Raw genomic sequence first — 18,841 nt, forward strand, 5'->3', positions numbered from 1 at the left:
TGTACGTCAGAGGCATTGTGCCAGGGACAAAAATGTAAAAACAAGTCTGATCAGGCAGCCTATTCGTTTTCGTCTCCAGAAGTTCTTGCAAATCTTCGACTAATTTCTTCGAATATCCTAATATGAAGGTGTCTTCAAAAGTGTATGTAAATCTTCGGATGAAAGACACTATCCTATTGTGTGCTCGTATGACTCTTGCGTTCCCAAAAACGCAATGAAGATTCCTGCCCCTTCCAATCTGTACCCATCCGTACATACAACCATTTTAGAAAGAGGTGGGAAGCTTTAAGCCCATATTTCTTACTCCGCGCCATAATTTATGCCTGGAACGTATATGTTTTCAAAAGTGGTGATCAAAACAAGTGAAAACACCATTTCCATCTTAAGATTTCTCCGCATTACATACAGCAAATCCTGGTTGACTTTCCTATGACTGGAAGATGTGTTTTGCATTGAACTTAAAAGTCTGGACGCCATAGACTTCAGCCGCTTGACTGTCCACGTTCATCTTGATAGGCCTGTCGGGGAGCCTCTGCATTGGATTATTCTCCAGAAAATTGTGCAAACCTTCTCCTGTTAAACGCTTTTTCCGTTTAGTTTGGTAGGTCCCCAGAAAATACCATGCATGCATTCTGGTTAATAGTAATTGCTCAATATTTCAGGAATTTATGTTAAGCCCATTTGTCATCGCCCATCTAGACAAGTTTCTCTTTGCAACCAGAACGATATATGCATTATTAGAGAGATATCGGTTGTTGTTGTAGCCACATTGCATGTGGAGGTAGCGATCTACCTCAATCTCCTAAAAGATGCCAAGACAACATGTTCTCTGAACCTGTTGTATGGTCCTTATGTTGCACTTTTTCTCTGTAGCAGTCCACCAAACTAATGAGGCGTAAATAAATATTAGTCTAATCACGCTCCTTTAGAGCCAGAGGACTATCCTCGGATCCAGGCCCCATTTCGAGCCTACGGCCCGTCTACATAATGCGGAATATCTGTAAGCCTTCTCAGTACGCTCTGCGATAACAGCCCAAAAGGTATTGCTTAGACAGAAACATGTAGTTATGTCTTTGCACTGGAAGGATCTTTGTCTGCTGATGGAGGTGGTCCACATGGGAACTGAGGAGACATCCCGTCGCAGTTCGGAGAGCGGCATTCTGACAGAACTGAATATTATTCCACTGCGTGTCTTAAAGTTGACGAGACCACACTGGCGCTGCATAACTTACCACAGACCGGCCAATTGCTTTGTACTTGGTCTACAAGGTTTCTCTGTTTCTACTTTTGACTTTATCGCAAATTGCTGTGGCATGTGGGGAGAATGTGTAAGAGGTGGCAAATGTGACGCCAAGTATTTTGGGACACTTGATGGTCGGAATCATTTTTCCATCGGCCATCAAAGTCAGCTCAGGATTCACCTCACGCGCTTTTGTAGTGAACAGTGTGGCTGAAGATTTGGTGGCGGATATCTTCAGATTTCTTGCAGCGAAATATGAGGCAAGCTCATTGAGGTAGACGTTCAACCTATCGCAGATGTCATCAATGGGTGGGGGCCTGATGCCATGATCGTACAATCGTCCGCATATGATACGATCTCTATGCCGTCTGGAGGGGGTGGAATGGAGGATAGGTAGAGGTTAAACAGTGCCGGAGATATCACCCCACCTTGGGGAACTCCCTGTTTCACTCTACGGTACTTCGACTTCTTATCCTTAAATTCCACAAATAACTGGCAACCACACAGATAATTCGCGACCCATCGTTTCAGGCCTGGCTGGAGGGACGTGTTGACGATGTCCTCAAATAATTTGGCATGGCTGACAGTGTCGAATGCCATCGATAGGTCCAGTGCCACGAGGGCCGTCCTATCATATAGCCTGGGCTGATTGTAGGCACGGAAAATGAGTGCGGTGATGGCATGCTAACCTGTTGTTGTGTTATGCAGTCTTCGAAATCCATGTTGATGTTCGGCGAATGGAAATTCTCCTACGAGGCTCGGGAGGAGTAATGCCTCAAGCGTCTTTACCACTGGTGAGAGAAGAGAGATCGGTCTGTACGACTCCCCCAAACTCGGGTCCTTTCCAGGCTTCAGTAGCGGGATCACTCTGCCCATTTTCCAGACATCGGGAACTATAAGAGTGTTCAAAGGCAGGTTGAGGACAGAAGTAAGGTACTCAACTCCAGGTGAATCCAGATTCTTCAACATCAATGTAGAGATTCCGTCGGGGCCCAACGCCTTAGATGATTTGGTGCCACGGATGACATTCGTAACTTCGCCCATTGTAAATTGTGATGGCTGTTCATCGGCTCGAAGACTACGAATACGGCGAATGGATCTCCTCCTTGCCCTGTCATGCTCGGGGTGCACAATAAATTGACGGTTGAACAACCTGGCGCATCTCTTCGCATCAGTCACGGTGACTGAGGTCCTGTCATTCCGTCTACCGGGGTTCGAGAGTAACTTAACAGTAGACTACAGTTTGCCTACACCGGTGCCTAAGTTACATTGCTCCAAGTGTTCTAGCCACAAATTCCGTTTATGTTTATTGACTACCCTGTTTATTTCCAGATTCAGATCGCTGATTCTGCGGTTTGTGGGGCTTGCGAGTACCACTGCTTGCGCTGAGAAATTGGGTCGCACTTGATGTATTCGAGCGGCTGGTGTAAAGCGAGCGGCTGCTGTGTTGATTATGTCTCGGAATTTCCTATCGGCCACTAGCACATCCGAGGGGGGTGGCACTTCACTGAAGCGGCGATTGGTATACTCTCTAAAGCCAGCCCAATCGGTCTTCTTCTGATTGATAAACGTCCGGCGTTCAGAGGTTATGAAGTCGGGTGATCGGTCGATGTTGAGAATTATGGGGAGGTGGTCTGAGCCCAAAGAGATGACGGCTTGCCAGGATACATCACTCAGGAGATCTGGGGATGCAATGGAAATGTCTGGCGAGCTGCTGCACCTCCTCATAATCCTAGTGGGAGCATCCTCCTTCACCGTGTAAAACATGGAGCTTTCAATCTGTTCTGCCAAACCTTTGCCACGCTGTTGGAGAATGCCATGAAGTCCCCTAGAACCAGACGATTATGGCCAGATAGTAATCCACTTATGTCGGGGTTGTAAGCTTGGCCATTAATCGGGATACAGCTGCCAACCGGCGGTATGTGCACGTTGTATAGCTCAAGCTATCCGGCAGTTGTGGACCTGACTGCTATCCCCATGCATTCCATGTAGGGGTCACTAGCGCCAGGCGCAGGCGAAATGGGTCTATATTGCACGGAATGGTGTATCATGAAGGCCAATCCCCACCTTCATTCCTTGAGCGATCCTTACGTAACACCTTGTATCTGTGACAACTGTGCAAGCTGCAGGTGTTGGTCAGCTTTGTCTCCTGGATCGCTGCACTCAATATTTTCTTCCAACTCATGAAGTCCACAATCTCATCGATCTTGCCATGGAGTCCGTTGCAGTTTAGTTGCAAAAACGATACATTTCCACCCACTGGCTTGGCAATATTTGGGCTGGGATGCTGACGTTGCGTATATTGCCGTACGGAAGAGACCTGGGGGGTTACATAGTCCGACGACGAGGATACACAAGGCGACGACGACGACGCTTGTGACCCACTGCTGGCTATGTTCGCACAGCACCTTGCAAACATTTCCAGTATGACTATACTCCCGTAGTGAAGTGAGGCCAGAGCAAGATTGGAAATGTATCCACTCTATGCACCGGTTACACCTCACCGACACCGAACGATGATGGAGGCGGTTCTGGCAAACCGAACAGAACCAAGGTCCGTGGTTCTTTTCAATACCGGCACGGACCAGAAGCGTGTGGAGAAGGCACTCCGGGATGTGCGCCTCCCATGACGAAAAAAGACGAACACTTACACTGAGGCGGCAGCCATTGCTGATGAGGGTTCCATCGGGTCAATCCGGTGCGTACAACCGGCTGCCATGAGATTGATTTATGGTGGTCACTAATAGGAGTGGCGATAAAATGCCCCCTTGTGGCGTGTCTTGTGCCACTTTCTGCCTTATATTTTTCTCCCTTATATATATGCCATGGGTTTATCCTAAGGAACAGGTGGATAAATTGTGTGTCCCATGGCATATATATATAAGGGAGAAAGTGGCATAAGGCGCGCCACAGGAGGGAATTTCGCCCTAGTTTCCACTTTTTACGAGCTACTTATCAATAATGGCTTAAATAGGTTTCTCATAGAGTATGTATTCAATTGTTTCTGCTGGGTCTTTAAGACGAAAGAATTTTTTGCCTGTAGTCCTTGGGTAGGGAGAGGTTCGCTTTTCCGATTTAGAAATAAAAACGAAACAGACTTCCCGCCATTTAATCGGCAATCCCATGGCAGCCGGTTGTATGTACCGGATTGACCCTATGAATTCCTTCATCGGCAAGGGCTGCCGCCTCAGTGTACCACAGAATGCTACTACAACACCAGCAACAACAACAAAATATGTTTATCTATAAAAATAATTCACCTCGAGTCGCATGGTATATGGTCCTGCCTTTCCGGTGTTATTATGCCGGCCATTCCTTAGCATTGCATTGTATCAAAGAGGCAATAACAACATCGGAGTTCACTTCGAGATCGAGAGTTGCAAATTCCTAATGCCAAATGCATTTACGACCTATGACACTTACCTTAAATTCTATTCCAAAAAGGTCATTTGTAAATAACTACGAGGTAAATAACTTTTATGAGGTGAAAGGGTCCTCCGCCCTCCAATGATCGAAAAACGATGGCGTATTTTAAGAAAATCAATTTCATCGCTTTGGCGCCTAGGCGGAGTTTTATATACAAAATTTGTTTTAATGGTATGATGCACACTCAATTCACGCTCCATAACTCTTCCCTATCTGAATAGAACCATCTATTTTTTTTTTAATTTTAGATTTGTATATTTATGCATTTATGTATATATTTATAAACATTTCATTTTTATTTTTGCATGTGTATGTATGATTATTATTTGGCAAACCAAACGCATTGAAGGGGATTAATTGGTTTCAAGAAATCCTATTTTCAACAAGCTAAGCCAGTCTAACCTTTGGAGAATAGTTTTGGTTTTGTACTTTATGCAAACATTTAAATACACATATAATATTTTCAACAATAAATAAAAATAAAATAATACAAACGAAATGGAATGCTGTGAGATCGGATACAAAATGCAAATACATATGTTTATATGAATGTTCTTACATACGAGTGTATGGAGTAATGCTATTGGCAATCATTAATTCTCGATTCACTACAATATATTGCAATGTGTTCCACATTGGCTTAGTTAAAAGTTTTGAGCACTGAATATTAGGGACAAATTCTATTTCATCTCACGCCTGGAGTATCATTCGTTCCGAAGAAAAGAGCCCAAGTCTTAGCCGCATTCACAGACAGACGATTCGCAGACATCCATGAAGCCAAGGAAGGCAAGGCCAAATCCATCTTCGATTGAAGAACGTTCAAAGAGCGACGGTTACCTACAAACACTATCTGAACATTGTTTGGATTTTCAATTTCCAATTTACGTGTCCAAGCTTTACGCAGTGTAATTTATCACTGGGCAATCAATAGTCTTCAACAAGGTGTCCTTCTCCATTTCACCAATCTAAAGACTTTGGGTCTGGCATAAACTGGCACTGATGAGAGGCTGCCAAAGGTACACTCTGTTGTCTTTTGGTGGTTTTTTGTTGAAATTATCTATTCATCAATTTCAAGAGCAAAAACATTATCTAAATTGACAAAATGGTTTTCTAATTTTAATATCGTTCGAATTGCAAATTGGCCCATGAACATTCCACTAAGGAACAGGGGCAAACTTCTTACATATCAATGAGTGTTGTCCGATTCAAGTTTTTAAGGGGCCTACCTTTTATAGCCGAATCCGAACGGCGTGCCGCAGATCGACTGTCTCACATTGCCGTCCTACCATTTTTATACCCTCCACCATAGAATGGGGGTATACTAATTTCGTCATTCTGTTTGTAACTCCTCGAAATATTTGTCTAAGACCCCATAAAGTATACAAATTCTTGATCGTCATGACATTTTAGGTCTAACTAGCCATGTCCGTCCGTCCGTCTGTCTGTCGAAAGCACGCTAAATTTCGAAGGAGTAAAGCTAGCTGCTTGAAATTTTGCACAAATACTTCTTATTAATTAAGGTCGGTTTGAATAGTAAATGGGCTCTATCGGTCCACTTTTAAATATAAACTGATCTGGGATCTTGACTTCTTGAGCCGCTAGAGGGCACAATTCTTATCCGATTTGGCTAAAATTTTGCACGATTTGTATTGTTATGACTTCCAACAACTGTGCCAAGTATGGTTGAAATCGGTATATAACCTGGTATAGCTGTCATATAAACCGATCTGGGGTTTTGGCTTCTTGAGCGTCTACAGTGCGCAATTCCTATCGGATTGGGCTGAAATTTTGCACGGCGTGTTTTGTTATGACTTCCAACAACTGTATTAAGAATGGTTCAAATCGGTCCCTAACCTGATATAGCTGCCATATAAACCGATCTGGGGTCTTGACTTTTTGAGCCACTAGAGGGCGCAATTATTATCCGATATAGCTGAAATTTTGCATGAGGTGTTTTGTTATGACTTCCAACAACTGTATTAAGAATGGTTAAAATCGGTCCATAACCTGATATAGCTGCCATATAAACCGATCTGGTGTCTTGGCTTCTTGAACCTCTACAGGGAGCAATTCCTATCCCATTTCGCTGAAATTTTGCATAACGTGTTTTGATATGACTTCCAACAACTGTATTAAGAATGGTTCAAATCTGTCCATAACCTGATATAGCTGTCATATAAACCGATCTGGGATCTTGACTTCTTGAGCCACTAGAGGGCGCAATTATTATCGCCCTCTAGTTCCATTTCGCTGAAATTTTGCATAACGTGTTTTGATATGACTTCCAACAACTGTATTAAGAATGGTTCAAATCGGTCCATAACCTGATATAGCTGTCATATAAACCGATCTGGGATCTTGACTTCTTGAGCCACTAGAGGGCGCAATTATTATCGGATTTAGCTGAAAATTTGCACACCACACTGTGGTACAGGGTATTATAGATTTGTGCATTTTTTTGCAACGCTAAGAAGGAGAACAGCTAGACCCATCCATTAGTATACGGATCGGCTTAAAATCACTTCCTGACTCGATTTAGCTATGTCCGTCTGTCTGTCTGTCCATGTATTCTTGTATTCCAGGTACAGGTCGCATTTGTTGTCCGATTTTCACAAAATTTTGCATAAGTGTCTTTTTTGGTCCAAGGACAAACGCTTTTGATTTTGAAAAAAATCGGTCCAGATTTAAATATAGCTCCCATATATATCTTTCATCCGATGTGCGCTTTTAAAGCTGTAGAAGCCACAACTTTGGTATGATTCTTACAAAATTTGGCACGTAGTGTTTTTTTAACGACCCAAAATGTTTGCAAAATTTTATTGAAATCGCTGTAGATCTAGATATAGCTCCCATATATATCTTTCATCCGATATGGTCTTTTAAGGCTGTAGCAGCCACAATTTTGGAAGTTTGGCATGGCTGACTGTGTCAAATGCCTTCGATAGATCCAGTGCCACAAGGACCGTCCTATCACATGGCCTAAGCTAATTGAAACCACGGCAAATATGTGCCATGATGGTATGCAAAGTAGTGAATGTGCTATGCAGTCTTCGAAATCCTTGCTGATACTTGGCGAATGGAAATTCTCAAACGAGACTCGGGAAGAGTTGCCCCTCAAGAATTTTCGCTACTGGTGAGAGAAGGGAGATCGATCTGTACGACCCCCCTTACTCGGGGCCTTCAAAGGCTTCTGAGAATCTTCCATATTCTGCTTATCTTCCATACATCGGGTACTATAAGAGTGTTCAAAGACAGGTACTCGAGATTCTTCAGCATGAATGTAGAGATTCCATAGGGCCTAAGACCTCGGATGATTTGGCGCCTTAGATGACATACGATGACATTGTCCACGGTAAATTGGCTGTCCATCGGCTCGGAGAAGCCTGGGTGAAGGGACGTGTTGGCAATGTCCTCAAATGAACGTGTCGAATGCCTTCGATAGGTTCAATGTCACGATGACCGTTCTCTCATAGGGCATGGGCTGATTGAAGCCACGGCAATGTGTGTGGTGATGGCATGCAAATAATGACTGATGCTCGGCGAATGGAAATTCTCCCACGAGGCTCGGGAATAGTAGCCCCTCAAGAGTTTTGGCTACTGGTGAGAGAAGGGAGATCGATCTGTACGACTCCCCTTTACTCGGGGCCTTCAAAGGCTTCTGAGAATCTTCCATATTCTGTCCATCTTCCCAACATCGGGTACTATAAGAGTGTTCAAAGACAGGTTGAGGACAGGTACTCGACTCCAGGTAGAACCAGATTCTTCGGCATGAATGTAGAGATTAATGTGAGAGAAGGGAGATCGGTCTGTACGACTGCCCCTTACTCGGGGGCTTCCCAGGGTTCTGGCTATCTTTCATATTCTGTCCATACGAAATACGACGAATGGCTCCCTTCCTAGCAATGTCACTCTCGGGATGCACAATAAATTGGTTGTTGTAGCAGTGTGTTGTATACTGATGCGGCAGCACTTGCCGATGAAGGAATCCATCGGGTTTAACAGGTACGTAAAACCGGCTGCCATGGGATTGTGGTTAAACAATCTGGACCATCTCTTTGGATATGTCACAGTTTCGTCGCCAAAAGTGACTGAGGTCCTGTCATCTCTTCTATCGAGAGTGACTAAACAGTAGACCACAGCTTCCCTACACCTCGACAGGTCACTTATCATTGAGATAGAACTATCCCCTGTTGCTTAATGGAATTTTAATTGGAAAGTTTGTATATTAAGTCTGCTTTGCTAGAGGCGACCCTTACCTTGTTGTTGGCAAATATGGCAAGGAAATGTTTTAAATCGTTCAACATCATTGTCAAGCGCATATTAAATCTATATTGGAATATATATTATTGGAATTGCTCTCAGAATTTGCTTTCAAATTTCCTCAAGCATCAAAGGCAAAAAAAAAAAATACTTTTGAACTTAACTATAAATTGGTTAGTCAGCTTGAGCAAAAGTTTTCGCTTGGAATGCTGTATGTAAAAGGAAAAATTTGATGATTTAAAACAGTTTTGACGAAATATGCTGTGGAATAATTTAAATCTCTATATCACTAATGACTAGATCGTCTACTATTTAAAGCTAAATCAAGGAATTAGTGTCGTAACACTAGACAAGGAATGGCTTGGGCAAAGTGTTGTGCAATGAATATAAACTGCGAGAATTAACGATTGAAAACTTGTAAAGTAGGTTGATTTTAAGAAAAGCTTGTCACAGACAAATGCTGCCATTGTCCCTGCAAAAAGAAAAGGAGAAAATTAACTTTAAGAGGTTCTCTTCCACTAGCTTCAATGAACATACCGGAATTCCCATATTCCAACCAGCTCCAGCAGGATTTTCTTTGGTAATACCACAGCGCTTGCACAGAACGCCATTCATGGCCACAGCCCATACTTCAGTGCCGACAGAAATAGATTTAAAACCCAACAGGGTATCAGTGTTTGGTGGTATATTGGCAACATTGGGCAGAAATTGCCAGTGCGAACCTTCGGGAAAGGTTTTTGTCATTTCTTTGCGAACGGCCAAACGATTTGTGCTATCCAAAGCCCATACACCGGCCTTTCCCACGGCAATGGCTTTGAATTTTGTACCCACTGGAGCTTCCACTGGTTGCCAGGCCTCACCTAACACAGGGAAAGCAAAACATTAAAACTCTCTACCATTGCTAATACGGAAAAAAACTCACCTAAAGGATTGAATTGTGTTATGCCATAACGATAAAATACTGTTCCGTTTTTGCCCAACACCCATACATGGCCTGTGGGTGATATGCTTATGGCTATGAGTGGATGCTCACTGGCAATATGTTCCCAATTGTCGCCCTTGGGATTTAACGAAGATACTCCATGCCTGTAGAGTACATCGCCATTAGATGCTATGGCCCAGGCATTAATTGGTATCTCATCGGCATTTCCCTCTTCATGTGGCCCTCCCTGCTCCTGCAGTACTTGCAAAGCAGCATCGAGTATTTTGGAATGGCTCAGCTCCTGCCAGGGTCCACTTGTGACCAGGCGACATTTTTTTAGCCAACGTCGTCGTCTTACACAATCGGTTAATTTCTTTTGAGCATGATAAGTGGCAGGGAAATCTATAGCATACTGCCATCCTTCTTTATCACAACCACCGGGCATATTATAATCAATGGCCCAATCGGATATCCATTCATAGTGAGATGACAAGAGTTTGGTATGCTCCTTGCTGCGCTTTTGTCGTCCTGTGATATCGCTCCACATAAATCGATCGGTGGGCAGGCTTTTGGTGGTGAAGCCACTAATGGGATTCCAACGTTGATTTTCATAGACATAATAATTGTGTGTATCCACCATGGGATTTATTTTGCCCACACTGCCCTCAAGGCCCTTCAAAAAGTTACCACCCCATCCACCATTGTAGGTCCAGGCAGTGTTATCGCAGGTCATGCCCCACACCACACCTGCCGAACAACTAAATACTTTTTTAATATGACCTCCGATTTGCCGCCAAAACAATTGCTGCGGATTCAAGATAACAGTGGGGCAGCGATAAATGACGTTGAATAGTTTCACGCGACCGCTGACATAAAGACATGTCACAGAATCGGGATCGACGCGATATTTGTAGTCCACAAAGTATGAATTATTAACCATAACTGCATAGTGATTTTCCAATGCTCTGTGTGGAGAAAAGAGGACATTTGAAATATGGTTAAATTTTTAAACTTGTTCGACTCACTTGATTTTGAGCGTGAATGTAGTTCCAGGTGCAAATACCATTTTGTCATAACGCGTCTCGTTCTGCCACTCGGAATTTTCCATGGTGTTCAGAACTATGGTGTTCTCATTGAATCTATGGGATGAAAAATAAATTTAAAGTCCAAGTGATATTATTGGGTTGCCCAAAAAGTAATTGCGGATTTTTCATATAGTCGGCGTTGACAAATTTTTTCACAGCTTGTGACTCTGTAATTGCATTCTTTCTTCTGTCAGTTATCAGCTGTTACTTTTTGCTTGCTTAAAAAAAAAAGTGTAAAAAAAGTATATTTGATTAAAGTTCATTCTAAGTTTTATTAAAAATGCATTTACTTTCTTTTAAAAAATCCGCAATTACTTTTTGGGCAACCCAATAGTTGGCATGGTCATGACGAGTAAAATTTCTGTTCTCTTCAACGACAGCAAAGGGATACCTCTCTAAAAGCGTGTCAGTAGTTTTAATTTCACTTGTTTGTCTCCCCCTTCGGGAAGGGTCCAAGCTCATTGCTAGCAAAAGGCTGCTGCCCTACCGTAAATTTGCTGCTAAAATTTTGTACAATGATTTCCAATTTTTCTTTTTAAAACTTGATTTTATTCTATATGTGCATTGGTATTGCTTTTAAAAATCGATCTCCCGATATTTTGAAATATAGGTGATGGGAAATCAACGATAGTATCGGTACTATCGATATTTGCAAATTTGACCATGAACTTTCCATTAAGGAGCAGGGGCAAACTTCTCACATATCAATGAGTGCTGTCCGATTCAAGTTAAAGTTCAATGATAAGGGGTCTCCTTTTTATAGCCGATTCCGAACGACGTGTCGCATTGCGACAACTCTTTGTGGAGTAGATTTTACATGGCAGCCATACCAAATGATGGTACAGCATCTCACAAAAATCGCCAGCATTATGAGGGGATAACTACCGCTGAGAATTTTTTCAGATGTTCTCGGCAGGATTCGAACGTAGGCGTTCAGAGTCATAGGTGGACGCGCTAACCTCTGCGCTACGGTGGCCTATCGATTTTTATTATAAGAAATATCGAAAATATCGAATGTTGCCACTATCGATAGTTTGCCAGCTCTAGTTCAAAGCACCTTGCAACACTGTTGTCAAACCGGGACAGGATTAGAAATGCACGCACCAGTTATACCTCACTGACACCGACCGATGGTAGAGACGGTCCCATGGCAGCCGGTTGTATGTACCGGATTGACCCGATGAATTCCTTCATCGGCAAGGGCTGCCGCCTCAGTGTACCACACCCTGCTACTACAACAACAACAACGGTCCCACCTGATCGAGCAGAACTATTGTCCGTGGTTCTTCCCATTCTCGGTACGAAGTGGGCACTCCGGGAAGTGCCTCTAAAATGTCGAAAAGAAAACAACATAAGTTCATTAAGGCGGCAGCCGATGCGAAATGCGATGAGAAATCCAACGGGTCGACCGGATACACCGAATCGGCTGCCATGGTAGCGAATGTGAGTGATATGGCATGTTTGTTTAATGTTGTTGTGGCCACATTTTAACGTGGAGGTGGCGTTGCTCGTCCAGCACCTGTAGGTGAGCAAGCTCGTTCCGGTCCAAAGGACCGGTCTCCGCGGGAACAGGGTGGCCATTAGTTATTTAAAAGCGCCAATAGCTCGCTTTGTCATATCGAGCATCATAGGCACTCAGTATTTGTGCAACAGCCGGTGCCGCCCGGCCTCTCACTGAGACTCCCTGCTCGATGCAGCTGATTATCCGCTACTGCCATTGCAGCTACTTCGTATGGAGCATTCCACCATCCGCAACCTGTGGACGCCCTCGGTAGCTCGCAGCTAAGCTTCTCGTGACAGCAATGAACACCAAACAAATTGGAGTTCAATGTTCAAGCCTATGTGGTGCTCACAGCTTTCCCGTGTTTGTTTTATGAACAGAAGAGATTGGTTTTCTTATGTGACCGTGAACTGTACCACATTTACAGGTTCAAACAAAAAATATCGATAGTGCCATCGATATATGGACAGCTCTATTCTGAGCCCCGGACGTTAGGGTCTCAGGTGCTTTCGAGACATCATTAACGCAGCATGCGCTCGGTTTATAATAAGCCGGAAGATATTTTCAACTGAGGCTCTATTTCCCGACGCATGCAGTGCTGCTCGCATACGAGCGTTATAGGATTCGTTGGTCCGATCTTACAGAGTCCACAAACAAGAATCAGTATTTGTAAATTGGAATCTCTATACTGATGCTGAAAACCCTGGATGTTCCTGGAGTTGAGTACCTGATTAAGGTCCTTAATCTGTCTCTGGACACTCTTATAGTTCCCAAGGTCTGGAAAATTGGCAAAATGATGGCCACTACTGAAACCAGGAAAGTATTCGAGATCGTTTTCCCATCTATCACCAATGATTTCTATATGCTAGGCATTAGCATGGATTATTCTTCGACATAGAAGGGGTTTTCAACGTAAAGTCAATACTTAGCGCTCTAGTGGACATGGGAATGCCACCTATTGTGGTGAAAAGGGTATTGAAAAGTCGGAACCTGAAAAGCCGAAATATCAACACATCACTGTCAGGCGGCTCGACTAGGAATCTTATGACAAAAGCAACTCCGCAAGGAGGGATTTTATCCCCTTTTTTATAGTTTCTGGTCACCAAAGAGACAATGGGAGGTTAAAGCTAGTCGCCAACGCGGATGAGGCCACGACGACAAGTGGTCATCATGATGGATGGCTAGTTCCTCTACTGTTACAGACCACGTTCAAGGGGCGTTGAGAAAGCTGTCTGCATGGGCAAGAACTAACGGATTTGGTATAAACCTTAAAAAGATTGATTTGGTACTGTTTGCCGAATGTTGTTGTTGTAGCCACATTTTTCTATGTGGAGGTAGCGATTCTTATTGTTGTTGTAGCAGTGTGTTATACACAGGCGGCAGCCCTTGCCGATGAAGAACTCCAACGGGTCAATCCGGTACGTACGATTCTTGTAAAGATCCATAGGCGAGCAAGCTCGTTCCGGTCCATGGCACAGAACGCCGAGGGAACGTTATGACCATAGGTTATCTAAAGGCGCCAATAACTCGCCTTGTCATATCAAGTATCAAACGCACTCAGTATTAAAGTAACAGGCGACCGACCTCTCACTGAGACTATCCACCTGATATTGCTGATTGTCCGTGAGTGCAATTGCAACAACTCCGTATACGAAACATCCCACCACCAACAACCTGTGGACGCGCCCGGTAGCTGATCTTCCCGCGATGTCAATGAACACCATAAAAATCGGAGCTTAGAATTCCAACCCGTCTGGTGCTCATAGCCATCTCGTGTCGTGCAGGATGTAAAAGATGGCAGGTTTTAGGTTACTTGTGCTGGATGGGGAAGAGCTGCCGCTCGCTCCGGAGACCAAGCACATGGGTGCGTATCTTATCCTAATCTACTCTTTTCCTGTCGCAGCACTGTAGGGAGGTGAGCCGGGTACGATACAGTGCATGTTTAAGGCATTGATTCGGCCGATTCCTACCTATGAATGTCTGGTGAGGCATAGGGCTCTAGGCAACTATACCCTCGGCAGGATAATTGAGAGGGTAAAGGGTACTGCGGGGGTTCTGAATGGCGCGCCACAAAATATTTTTCTGGGAAGTGATTCCTGGTTATAGGGTTGGATGATCTTTGCGATGCAAGAGGCTTCATTGAATTTCTTGGAATCATATAGACTGCCGGACGGGTGTGGCGCCTTACAATTGGAGGTATTCGCTGAAGGCACAAAAGACGACTTCGTTGCAGAAGGACAATATGGGTGCCACCCAAGTTGCTGAGCTATTAGGTCTGCCAACCCCTTCTAACAAAATAAGGATAAAAATAGGACAACACCAAATGCTCCCCCAGTGATCGCGTCTAGGCACTGGAACGACCCAGATTAATGAAAGGAATTGGCCAAGGATCCCCCTCCATTGCAAGTAAGGGGCTAAAACGGCTCTACAACAAAAATGAATGAAAAGAATTTAAAGCACACTTACCTTGGATTTATGTGCATTGCAATAACTCTGTGTTTTTCCACCTTGACGCCAACTTTAAGGGAAGAATGACACTGTAGATCGAAACGTATTTGATCAGCATCATCATAAACACAACCGGAAATCACAAGCTCTGTGCCGCAAGGCATGCTGCGATAAAAAGAAAAAACATAAAACTTAACTTTTAAAAAGCTGTCATTACCCATTATTCAATACTTACCCATTATATAGAGTGTTATAGTAAGGGGTCTCCAAAGTGCTAACATCCATTTCCTGTTTGTAACAATTTGTGGTACTATCCCATTGTTGAGCCTTCATATTGGCAGGATCAAAAACATAAACATCACCCAGTTCGGTTGTTGTCCATATGGAATTGTTTGCCGGCTTAGCAGTAACTTCGTTAATTTGACAGCAAACAGAAGTCAAATGGGATAGCCAATCTTCCATTTCTGTGTCGCTGGAAAACAGCAAACGAACCGGTGAACTATTTGAGGTCACAAGACTTGTTACATGTATGGCAAGACGTGGCGAAGCAGGCTCACTGCAGCACATTACACATGTTATGGCCGATAAGGAGAATTGTATTTTGATGCTGACACCATCGGGATTCAACACGGTAAAGGTGCCCGAGTCGGAATCCTTCTGTGTTGAGGGGTTTTGCGATGTCGGAGTAGTTGCCGAGCTACCGCTCACCCATTCCAGCTCTATGAGACAGTCTTCAAATTCTTGGCTACCTGGACGTTGATAGCGCGCCTCGGCCGATTTTATCCAAGATGAAAGCTCAACTGCCTTTTCATAGTTTGCTTGAGTTAACAGGCTGTTTAATTTCTCCTGGCGTTTCTTTAATCTCTCCAATATCTCTTTACGCCACGCAGAGTCTACATTAATATGGCAATCTGGGGATGATGTTTGTTCGTTGAACCAATTGGGCAAATTGCTGGGATTTATGCTAACAGCACCAGCAGCTACATAAGACCACATCACTTCACACTCAGTCCAAAATTGAGAACCTAAATCGAAATGATGGTAAATCAAGTCATTGAAATGTAGAAAATTTCTTTACCCGCATGATCATCGTCATCCAGAAAAGCATCGGAGCCATGATGAGTTGAATCGGCATCAAAAACTGTAGAATCACTCTCAGGATGTGCTTCTGTTCCCACCATTGAACCCACGCTGCGCACGGGAGACCAAGCTCGGGGATTTTTCAAATGTGTCTCATAGGCTTTGCCGCTAACTTCGGCAACCTCCGTGGTACCAGGGGCACTTGAGGCATGCGTAAGTTCTCTTAAGGCGGAAGTGCGCTTCTTATGACGCTCGTTCAAGTTTAAGCTGCCTATATTAGGGGGCGACTCGGAATAATGGCGATAAAGATCACCTTTCAGCCTCTTCGGTCCACCGTTATTGGATCCACTTGAGGCAACAACATTTTCTATGGGAGCACAGGTTTCCACAACACCCTTCTCCTTTTCCTTGTTGTAGAGATTGGAAAAACTTTGCTGTTTAGAGCCAGGCGTTGAAGAGCTGCCACTTTTGCGCGATGTTATAGACATGGAACTGGAAGTGCGACTAATTTGCATGGGTAATTGTATAAGGCGCCACTTTTTGCCAGTTGGATCTGAATTTGTGACACCAAAGCGATAGTAGAGGGCACGATCGGCAGCTCCGATAGCAAAAACCTAAAAGAAAATGGCAAAAAATAGATAGTAATCCGAAGAGTTTTGGCCTCTCACCTGGTCATTAGTTGCCACGGAAACCATTGATATATTCCCCACCATTTCCACCCAACCACTGCCAATGGCAGCATCCTCACAAACGCCAGCCATATCCCCTTTAACACCACGTCTAAACCATACGCTGCAATCGTTACACACACACCACACCGCATTGGTGCCGACAGACACTTGGATAATTTTTAAACCACTGGAGGGTTCTTTGCCATTGGCATGCGAGGGAGCTTTAACATCCAACCAAGAATCACCAGCAAGATTATCCCGGGTGACACCGGAACGTACAATAGCATGGCCATTGAAAAGAACTGCCCAAACCAGACCTGTGGCACCAACGCTTAGCTGCAATAATTCACATGTGGGTGGCGTGGGAATAGTGGTCCAGCGAAGTCCCTCCGGGGCAGAGGCAGAAACTCCACTGCGAAACATGGCCTATAAAAAAGATTTTGTATCAGAAGGGGTTTTCAGAAACATAAGAAAAACCAACACACCCTGCCATGAGCCGTTATAGCCCATACCACCAAAGTACCCGTAGCTGCATTGGGTATGTTTGTACCACCAATGGCCACATCTGTAAAAGGTTCCTGTGTGGGATCCTTGTGCAGTGGAGCCACAGCACACCAGCAATTCAAAGCACTATAACGTCGAAATCGCACCCATTTACGGCGCCTAACATATGAGTTCCATGATTTTTTGGCCGAATACGTGGCGGGAAAATCCAATGCATACATCCAGCCATCTTCCCCAAGACTGCTGCCATCCAAATCTAATTCTAAATGCCAATCACCGTCCCACTGCCAGGCCATTGAAGGTAGGCGTATCTTCTCAATCGATCTATCCTGCTGGCCATCGGCCGAGGAGTACTTGTAGCGATCCGTTGGCAAAAGTGTCTTCGAGAACCCCTCTATGGGCAACCAGCGTTCGTTCTCATAGGACTCTTCCTTTACACGTATTGGAACATCCAGGCCATGGACATGCACATATACTTGTCGATCTCCACCTATGGCCCACATAAAGTTGGTTATAGCGGAAATTTTCTTAAACTCCATGCCATTGTAGGGAAATTCCCTCCATGCTGCCGAGCTGGTGGACAATGTGTACACCCTTCCCTCACTGCTGTTGGCAAAAAGCAGACTGCTAGGCATATTTGTGATACTAGGACGAGAATAAATGATATAATCTGCTGCTCCAGTGGGCTACTTAAAATGTTTGTATTCCCACACCTTTTCCCTCCTTAGCAAGATGGTTAGATATTTGAATAACTTTCCTGCTTCAAGACCAATACAGCATCCACCCCTAGTTTACTTGTTCACGTTTTGTGCTTTGTGAGTCACTGCTTTCCCAAATGACTGCTTCTTAACATATTAAAGGGATTAATATGTAATCCTCGAACAGCTTTCCATGATAAGGTGGCTAAAAATCTTGTTTTCCAACAGAATTTGTATTAACTCCACGATTGTTTTAGGTTTTCTTTGTGCTCAGTATAAGTTTTCTTTTCTATTTTTTCCCATACAGATAAAAAGGACCTTTATTTCGATGTGTAGACAAAAGGACTCAAACAATGAAGAGTAAAGTGTTATCGCTAGAGCAGCTGTTGACTCATTTGACATTCGATAGCTGTTTAAACGCACAGCTGTTTTAATAGGGATTTCCCATGGGGGTGCTTGTTTGATTTTCGATAACAAATATCGATTTTTTCAACGATTACAGTAATTGCCAAGCAAACTATGTAACTCGATTTTCTTAAGTTTCGTCAAAAACTTATTTTTAGAGAGAAAATGTTTAACTTTTATTAAAAAAAAAAATGCATTACTTATTTGAGAACTTTCGTGTGATCTACTGGCTGGCCATAATCGTCTGGTTCTAGGAGATTTTTATGCGCATCACGTTTCATGGCATTCTCTTCTAGGTAACGACTAGCGGGGCATAGCTTTGGCAGAGAAGATTGAAGGCTCCACGTTTTGCATGGTGAATGAGGATGTCCCCACTAGGATTAGGAGGAGCTGCAGCAGCTCGTCAGATATTTCCATTGCAAATGCAAATTTGCCCATGAACATTCTGAGGAACTGGGGCAAACTTCTCACATATCACTGAGTGCTGTCCGATTCAAATTTTAAGCTCAATGATAAGGGCCTCCTATTTATAGCCGAGTCTAAACGGCGTGTCGCAGTGCACCACCTCTTTGGGGAGAAGTTTTAACATGACTTAGTACTT

At 43.8% G+C, this 18,841-nt stretch overlaps 1 protein-coding gene across 2 annotated transcripts; it reads right to left on the reverse strand.

The window, feature by feature from the left end:
* Positions 1-5,672: 5,672 nt before the first annotated feature.
* On the reverse strand, positions 5,673-18,215 carry LOC106092891 (tectonin beta-propeller repeat-containing protein). 2 transcript variants are annotated; one of them, XM_013259841.2, is made up of 10 exons: positions 17,851-18,215; positions 17,119-17,782; positions 16,631-17,059; positions 15,961-16,576; positions 15,118-15,907; positions 14,901-15,047; positions 10,874-10,987; positions 9,849-10,813; positions 9,464-9,786; positions 5,673-9,398 (listed from the first exon to the last, which is right to left on the reverse strand). In XM_013259841.2, the coding sequence occupies exons 2-10, from the start codon at positions 17,770-17,772 to the stop codon at positions 9,360-9,362; spliced, it is 4,077 nt and encodes a 1,358-aa protein (XP_013115295.2). In that variant the 5' UTR covers positions 17,773-17,782; positions 17,851-18,215; the 3' UTR covers positions 5,673-9,359. The 2 variants fall into 2 exon arrangements, with proteins under 2 accessions (XP_013115295.2, XP_013115294.2); XM_013259840.2 differs by having other exon boundaries at positions 17,119-18,215.
* Between the last annotated feature and the right edge of the window lie 626 nt (positions 18,216-18,841).

Source organism: Stomoxys calcitrans, chromosome 1 (genome assembly GCF_963082655.1).
Source record: "Stomoxys calcitrans chromosome 1, idStoCalc2.1, whole genome shotgun sequence".
Lineage (NCBI taxonomy): Eukaryota > Metazoa > Arthropoda > Insecta > Diptera > Muscidae > Stomoxys > Stomoxys calcitrans.

Excerpts from the sequence above, each read along its gene's own strand:
- LOC106092891 (XM_013259841.2), bottom strand. The coding sequence starts at position 17,772 with ATGCCTAGCAGTCTGCTTTTTGCCAACAGCAGTGAGGGAAGGGTGTAC. Across the intron at positions 15,048-15,117 it reads TATAACACTCTATATAATGG|CATGCCTTGCGGCACAGAGC; the intron begins GTAAGTATTGAA and ends TTTTTATCGCAG. Across the intron at positions 9,787-9,848 it reads AACACAATTCAATCCTTTAG|GTGAGGCCTGGCAACCAGTG; the intron begins GTGAGTTTTTTT and ends TCCCTGTGTTAG.